General features: G+C 37.5%; 1 protein-coding gene across 1 annotated transcript in view; it reads left to right on the forward strand.

Moving 5' to 3' along the window:
* The first annotated feature begins 6,071 nt into the window (after positions 1–6,071).
* BRS3 (bombesin receptor subtype 3) overlaps positions 6,072–9,215 on the forward strand; it is a 68,176-nt gene continuing 65,032 nt past the window's right edge. Inside the window, exon 1 of the mRNA XM_044065287.1 lies at positions 6,072–6,687. Within this exon, the coding sequence (XP_043921222.1) occupies positions 6,257–6,687 (431 nt within the window). The 5' untranslated portion in view covers positions 6,072–6,256. The remainder of the gene's footprint in view (positions 6,688–9,215) is intronic.

The raw sequence follows: 9,215 nt of genomic DNA on the forward strand, positions 1-9,215 counted from the left end.
ATGTTATGTCAACAGGTATTGCTCTTTACTACAGAATAATGAAGTTACAGATGTATCACGCATGTACCACCCAAGTGGATGTGGTCTTTCTTAGGCTGGAACATCTGTGAGTGGCTTCTTCAAAGCAAGGTTTAGCAGAGTCCACCAACATTTATTTTAGCAATCTAATTATGAAGTCACAGACACTAGATAATCCCCCACCCCTACCCCCACCAGCTGGTAATGTTCTGGTAGTCTTCCCAGGGCATGTGTTAGCATTTGAGAGTCCCTGGACACTTGCAGTCTACATATCAGCCCATCATGCCGCCCATCCTAAGCAACCTTTTAATTCATGTTTTAGGAGCATAAGCGTGGACTGAACTGTGCTCTTACAGTTCAATAAGCCCATGTATCACTCCTTGTTGGCTCATCTCACAGAGAGATATGTCAGTGAGTAACATTTAGTTGCAATGACAATACTTTACAACAATCCTATGTACAATTAAAGTACTGACCACAATAGCCCTAGCCACCCACAGAATATACAGTGACCTTCTAAACATATCTCTGTGTAGCTATGGTTTTAGAATGAGGGCTGCTAAGAGCAGAGGCTACCACTGATTCCTTGTCAAAATCCATTTATACGGTCTGGGCTGAGGGTACCACCAAGCTTCTTGAACCTACAAAGGTCTCTATGTTCTGCGATATATTTTATACCTTATTTTTGAAAGATAATTATACACAGAAGGGATACATAGCATTATTGTGTGTGGGCACAACTACAAATCAGTGATCTTTATACAAACACAATGCACAGACACACATGCACACACACACACACACACACACACACACACACACACACACACACACACACACACACACACACACACACACACACACACACACACACACACACACACACACACACACACACACACACACACACACACAAACACACACACACTGCAGCTGCATCGTCATGGAAACTGAAGGAATACCAATTCATCTACTACATGATTTGCCATGCTGGAGGAAACCAGAACAATTACTGTAATTCACTTAAAAGTTAATAGAATAACATGTATTGCATCAACATACATTTTGGAAACTAAGAAGTATGAAACTCTAATGTCTGATATTGTTATTTGTCAGTAATCCTAAATGACTTACCAGCAAATCATTTTTTTATGAGAGACAGGGCAAACATAGATATACATGCTCGTGCACACACACACACACACACACACACACACACACACACACACACACACACACACACACACACACACACAAGAAGGGCTGTAGACTCCACATAAAAAGACACAGCCAAGAACTCAACCAGAGCAAAGCACTGTAAAATGGCAATGCTTTTCACAGTGCTACTGTGGCAATGAGCAGTTGCTTTCACACACATCCTCTTCCTGCCAAACCACCAAAGATAGCCACCTGCCATGTATATGGTTTATGCTTGTAATGGTAAGTGAAAAAAATTACGGCCAGCTTGTTTCTCTTAATACAGAGCAACTAGATCCTCCCACACACAAGCATAAAGCCGATGCTGATGATGTTTGTAATATAAAGTGAGGGAAACTGTATCCATCTCATTACTATTAGACACGAGCCCCTCCCCCCAACACAGAGACACAATCATAAGCCTTAGCAATACTAGTTTTACACTGATTTAAGAAAATGGCAATGTGTTGCTCAGCACTAGCACTGCCATACCTGATCAGTGACTGCTGTTTAGCAGTCATCAGGAGTAATGCATACCTGTAACTGTGGCTGCAAAGTTTTTCTGTGTTTGTAGTTTTCCATTTGTGCATATTTTTCTGTATTGTGGAACATTTCTCAGGGTTTATGAACTTATTAGTTCTGCCTTTTGTTTTAAAGCATGTGTTACTACAGTTGAGCTCAAAACTAGTTTGTTTTACATTAAGAAGGTTTTATTCTGTACTCTGGTGGGAGCAGAGGGCTGATTCAACCAATTTGAGTTGGGAACTGGTAACTGGTGGAAGGTTTATTGTGTGTTTATCTGATTGGCCTGTGGGCTCAACTGTGTAAAAGTCTTTCTGGTGGCATAAAAGCTTTACATTTGCTTTACATTTGCATGAGTCTGTGCTCAGTTATGAGGAACTATGCCTGGACTGGATGCCTGTGACCACAAGACCCTTGGGTTGCATCTAAAGCCATCCTTGGATCGCCAAAGCTAATAGAAGTAGCTTTTGTACCTCCTCTGACTATCTCAGTGCTATTTAATACTTCTGTGCTGCATTTACTGATTTGCTTGAATTTATCACTGTTTTGCATCCTGCACTTATTAAAGAAATGCCATCAGTTTGTTACTGTACTACTCTTAGTTCATTTCAACAGTATCCTGATATTTCCTAACCTCCTCTGATACTGCATAAGCTGCTCTTAGTTTGCCAGAGTTCTCCTGGGTTTGCCAAAATATTTCTAAGTTTTGAAAAGTTTTTCTGTGTTTGTAGATGTTTTCCTACATTTGTGCACATTTTTCTATATTTGGGAACATTTCTCAGGGTCTGTGAACTTATTTTTATGGATTCCTGATACTGCAGGAGTTCTTCCTTTTGTTGTAAAGCATTTGTTACTGCACTTGAGCTCAAAACAATTTTGTTTTACATTAAGAGAGTTTTATTCTTCCCTTTGGTGGAAGCAGAGGGCTGATTCAACCCATCCAAGCTGGGAACTTTTTTGGAATGGTAATTGTGTGTTTATCTAATTGAATTGATAGCTTAACTGTATAAAAGTCTTTCATCCTGCTAATATAAAAGTCTTGCATTTGCACATTGCACAAATGAGGTTACCCATGGATTGTATATATGCAAACCTCTCCAGTTTAAAATCATCTGTAGAAAACACTCTCCATAATCACCCACTGTTCATAGCTGCACAAAGAGCTGCTGTTTTTTGCAGAGGGCAGCACCAGATGATTGGGGGTCCCATCTAGTCATGGTTAATGTGGGTGCCAAAAGTCAGTATGATAATTTTACTAATGAAAATGGAGGACTTAACTAAATCAAGGGCACTTTGTCAGATGTAAAACATTTAATGAAATTATGATGCCTGCTACTTGACAGATCTGTTACTACAATCAGAAATACATTTGTATTTTAAAGGAGGAGAGGTTGTGCCAATGTGAAAGCAAGATTGATGTACCAGCTTTTATTGGTTTGACAAACATATAGCAAAATATCAAAATAAGAAAACTTCCTGGGGCTGGGGTCCCCAGGACCATGGGATCATCAGTAACCACAGTTCTGAAGGACACAGCACACTTCTTAGGTCTCTTGTTTGAGAAAATGGAAATGAGAACCCAGGAAGAAGGATTATTATTAGTCACACTGGATGTGCAAAGTCTTTTTATGGTCATTCCGGATAATTACGGAATTTAAGCCTTCAAGAGATTTGCTGGCAGTGAAGTTTTGGATGTTAATCTCCTTCGTACTCTGTTAGAACTAGTATTGGAGAGCAACATCTTCCTATATGGTGACACTCACTATTGGCAAAAATGGGAGGTTGCCATGGGCACCCCATGTGCCAACAGTTATTCGAATATAGTCTTAGCACTATGGGAGGAAGAATGGGATCCAGATGTATGCAACTTGTGGAAACATCAGATACTTTTCTACATGAGATTTGTGGACGATTTCTTTCTCCTATGGAAAGGAGATGCTACTAGTCTACTGGAATTTGTCACATTTCTCTCTCACACAACCAGTTTTTTTTGAGATTTGACTTAAAATTCTCCAAAAGGGAGATAGAGTTTCTTGATGTGAAACTTTGCCTGACCCTGGGTAAAGGGATAGAAACCATGATCTTCAGGAAACCTACATGGCAAAACCATTTGCTACATCAGACCAGCATGCATGCAAGGCACATCTTTCAGAATTTAGTGGGAAATCAGGTCACATGTATCTCCAAATTATGTTCTAGAGATGACATCTTCTGAAAAGAAAAATAAACTCTTGTGAACCCCCTTAAGAGAAGAGGATATAAGGAAGAAGATACCAGATTGAGTAGAGAAGACGCCATGCAACTCAGAACTCAGAAGGGGTATTCCCTATATTCCAATAGGAAGCGTAAAGAGACCAGACAACCACAAGATAATAGGCCTTCAACTAATTTGAGGTGCACACTGACTTAGAGCATGGATAATGGATTAATTTGTAATACTGTTAGGAAGCTTTGGCCAGTTCTAACTTTGGATGAGAAATTACGAAACATAGTGGGGGATAAACCTACCTTTGCATTTCAGAACAAGAAGAATCTGAAGCGCTTATTGTGGCAACATGATGGCCTTACTCTTAGCAGATATACTACATGGAGCCAATGTAAAGGTACCTGGAAATGTTTTTTTTGCAAAGCCTGCCCTTTTATATGGACACATAATATATCTGAACACCCTATCACCAAGAAGAGTTATTCCTTTCAATGTTATGCCACATGTACCAGCAAGAGTATTGTATATTTAGCCATTTGTGAGGCATGCTCTTCCTACTATGTAGGCAAAACAAATAGGGCTTTTAAGGAACAGATTTTACGCCATCCTTCAGCATAAGAAATCAAGTAGCTACAAATGCCCTGTATCAACATATTAGGGCGGGAGAAAATCATAGTTTCAAATGTATAGCTCTAATGAAGCTGAATGAAAGCCCAAGGGGAGGTGACATGAAAAACAGAACAGAGGTGGAAGAGACCAAGTGGATTATGGAACTGAGAGCAAATAAACCACCGGGCCTTGGTGGAATGGTAGCCCTAAAACTCATTCTGAAAGAATGGAGCATAAACATAAAAAGTAGAAATAGGAATGGAATAAACAGAACTTATTCCTGCTACTTGTAACTTTGGAGGACTACCACCAGAGGGACCTGTCTCCATCAGCCATGGAAGATGAACCACCTCTGAACAGCATGATTGGTTGAACACTGTTTAAAAGTTTTGCCTTGATGGGAGTGAATAAAGGATCTGAAGAAGGTTTTACTGGAAGCACTTATCCTACATTCTCTTCATTTGTTTTGTCTTTTAAGAGTTATATTAAATCACAGATTTTATCATGCCGATAGTGGTACATCAGCATGTTTACTTTGTAACCATAGGGTTTGCTGGTGCCTAAAACCAGCCATGAGTCTCCCACATGGAGTCTTGATCATCCGGTTTTAATGTTACATCCTAACCAAAACCTGAACCTAGGATAATGGAATGAAAATGTCAGCATATATAATGTCTAGTCAGAGGAGAACATGATGTAAATTAACTTACAGGAATCTGACTCAGTATGTGTGGCACAGTCAAAAAAGAGTAGAAACAATCTGATAGGCCTGTACTGGCTGCCATTAAAAGAGAGATAATAATAAGACTGCAAGCTGAAAATTAAATCTGTGAGATCTCATAGAACTGCACAAGACTTTGCATATGGTTACACAGAATTATGTATTTTCATTCTTAACAAATATTTGTGACTAATATCCAGTTTAAAAAAAATGATTTAAATGCTTCACCTTGTCATAAAAGCTCTCCATTCTGGTGAGTAGCTATGTCTCTGCATTCTTTAAATAGCAAGAGCATAATATATTGTACTAAGGTGTGTGTGTGTGAGTTTGTGTGTGTGTGTGTGTGTGTGTGTGTGTGTGTGTGTGTGTGTGTGTGTGTGTGTGTGTGTGTGTGTGTGTGTGTGTGTGTGTGTGTGTGCATGTGTCGGCATCCAAACAACCAGCAACTTGCATGTGTCTACTAATAAAATAAGAGCAAAACAGGCGACAAATGTTTTAATTAAAATACTGTAATTCCACAGTAATGTTTTTAAACCTGTGATATTGCTTTTTTAATTATAATAAAAGGTCCAGTCAAGTGTTAAAACACTTACATAAATGAACACAGTTTTAATTTCCAGCTGAATTCACATATACAATTTTACAAATAATATTCATGAAATGCAGGTCTTCTACTATTCACAGCATGACCTCAGGTCCCCTCCCAGCAGAAACACCAATTAGCAGTTTCTCCTCCTCCTCCTGTATTCTTCTTATGTCATGGGCTGCATTTTTGTGTACTCATTTGCATGCCTTCTTTTAATTGCAATGTGTAGTTGTTTTCAGTTTACCCCCATGCTTCTGCTATAAGAATCTCTATTAATCAACTGTTTATAAATGTATCCCAATTAGGAATTTATCTGGATATAACTGATGCCAGGATTTTTTTCCTGAATAACTGCATTTAAACCACCTCTTAATCGTATGTCTTTATTTTGTGCAAAATGTCTCAGAGATACTTACAAAAGCTGAACTCTACTGAATTTTCAGCTGAAGATAGCAATAACCAGTCAACTATTTTAGCCGCCAGTGTACTGAGCCACACAAGGGATGAGGAAACTCTACTTGGACCAGCTGTTTTATGTACAGTTTCTGCTGCATATGCCAGTATAATTGTAGTTGGCATCCTCGGGAATGCAATACTTATTAAAATATTTTTCACAATTAAGTCAATGCAGACAGTTCCAAACATTTTTATAGCAAGCCTGGCCATTGGGGACTTACTACTTTTGTTGACTTGTGTTCCAGTTGATGTAACACGCTACATTGCTGATACATGGCTTTTTGGACGATCTGGCTGTAAAGTGATTTCTTTTATACAGTTAACATCAGTGGGTGTTTCTGTGTTTACATTAACAGTCCTCAGCGCTGATAGGTAAGTGTCAATCTATAGTATTTAATGCACTGAATATTCTGAGTGAAATTATTTTTTTTTCATAATAAACTACAGTTATGATTTGGAATCATAGCCTCATATCTGATATTATGTTTAATACAATAAATGTATTCAGCAATCAACCCTCAACAGTCTATTTACTGAGCTGACTTGTCTGGTTAACAGAAACAAATAACGTACCCACTATGTATAAATTTATGCATTTTCTCTTTTCTAAGTATATTTTCTAAACAATATTCAATGCTATAAAAATTAAGTGCTCATCTACAAAGAGAAGTAGCTATATTTCCTTTTTAGAAACTGTCATAGAAGCTTCATTTTTACTTTGAAAATAAGAATGTATTATGTCAATCAAATCTGACCCTATTTGCCTTCTGATCATGTATACGGATTAATCTTCTTCTTCTTTCAGCTTTTCCCGGTTAGGGGTTGCCACAGCTGATCATCTGTCTGCTCATGATTGGCAGTGGAGTTTGACGGTGTCGAGTTGCCAGTTCCACAGAAGGCACACACGCATGCACTCACACCTAGGGCCAATTTGGAGTGTCCAATCCACCTACAGCATGTCTTTGGGATGTGGGAGGAAACCGGAGCACCCGGAGAAAACCCACACGACCACAGGGAGGACATGCAGACTCTGCACAGAAGGCACCGCAGCCGGGGATCAAACTAGAGAGCCTTTTGCTGTGAGATATGTAATGAATTTAGCATAGCTCTTCACTGCAAAGCTTTGATTGTATTGCAAGTGTTAAACAAGGAGAAAGAATAAATTTATTTTCAGTTTTAAGTTCAGTTTTAGGAGAAAGAACTTTTGAGGCATATGAACCACTGCATCTGTATTTTCATGTTCCTTAAATATATCACTAACAGGGGTGTAGCCAGGGATGTTGTTTGTACTCAAATGTTCAGACACCCTCCCCCTTTCATTCCTTCTAGGTTACAGAGGTAAAAACTGTCTAAATTAATGCCTAGATACACCTACAACACAGAAAGGCACATGGATTGCTCAAGGATGAGATTATGCCTCTAAAATTATCGTTTTATGGCAATAATATTTAACCGCTGAAACTGGTACATGCATTTCTTTAATGTGTAGGAAAACATATGAAGAGATGATTACATTTTTGAAAGTAAGGATGGATGATAGCAACAGTGTGAGGTTTTGAATACAAAATGAGAACTTTAAGTTCATCTCCTGAACTCTGCTGTATGCAAACTATTCTAGAAAACATACTGATTTGGCAAAACATGAATAGTTCAGAAATTAAGCAAAAAATCAGGCAAACTAAGATAAAGAATGGCATCTCTGAAAACTCAAAACAATTGTCTGCATTAGTCATTAAAGCCTTATTTAATATGATGTAAACAATCAAAACTATTTCAGCAATATGGTTTGGGTCTGTCATAAAGGCCTGCATGCAGCTTGAAAGTCAGACTTCATGTCCTTATAGAGTCTTTTGCCCAGTGTGAGGCCATTGTAGAGATTCTAATGTTTATAAATAATATATATGTGGCTGCTTTATCATATGCCACTTGTTTTTAATTAATTGAAGAAGAGTGAGTGAGAAGTGTGTGATCAAAGAGGGGTTTAGGCAGCAGGAAGTCACCGGCTATCTTTGGTCACAGGTCATAATCAAACACATAGACCAAAACTGTCCATTAGAAAGGCTGGAGCCAGTCAAGAACATATTTAAATTTCAAGGCCCCGTAATATTTAATTGTCTGTTATATTTATCTGTTATCAGAGAAAAGGAGCCATCTGTCACAAGAGAAGATCAAAACAGTGTAAGAAACTTCTCTGTGTGGAAGATTTTCAGTCCATATATCTCTACTAAATCACTGTATATTAATCAGATCAGACAATAGTAGTAGAAGTAGTGAACTTAAACGCATCTTAAGTAACAAAAAAAAAAAATTATATATATATATAATATGAAATATTGTACAGAATTACTAAGTATTCAAAAGTAATCCAAACAAGGCAGACAGTCTGTTTCCAGTCGAAAATCCATTATTAAGTACACAGACAAGCAAGCCAAGTAAAACAAAATTAACAGAGTAATAGTTTCCTCACAAGCTTTCTAAATATATATATACTTTTTATCAGGCAAGGGAATGGCTTATTGTGCTGTAAAACAAATTCTTGGATAAAATCGCAGACTTAATAATCTGGTTAAAAAAGAGGTACCACATCATTATAAATTTTATTTAAAGTAAATAAGGGTTATATTATTATGACAGCTACTAGGTAGGACAGGACCAAAAAGTGTGTGTGTATATATATATATATATATATATATATATATATATATATATATATATATATATAGAAAGCTTGTGAGGAAGCTATTACTCTATTAATTTTGTTTTACTTGGCTCACTTGTCTGTGTAATTAATAAAGGATTTTTGACTGGAAACAGACTGCCTGCCTTGCTTGCATTACTTTTGAATACTTAGTAATTCTGTACAATATTTCATATTATATATATATATATATATATATATA

Source organism: Protopterus annectens, chromosome 3.part0 (assembly GCF_019279795.1).
Source record: "Protopterus annectens isolate FY-2018-M chromosome 3.part0, PAN1.0, whole genome shotgun sequence".
Classification (NCBI taxonomy): domain Eukaryota; kingdom Metazoa; phylum Chordata; order Ceratodontiformes; family Protopteridae; genus Protopterus; species Protopterus annectens.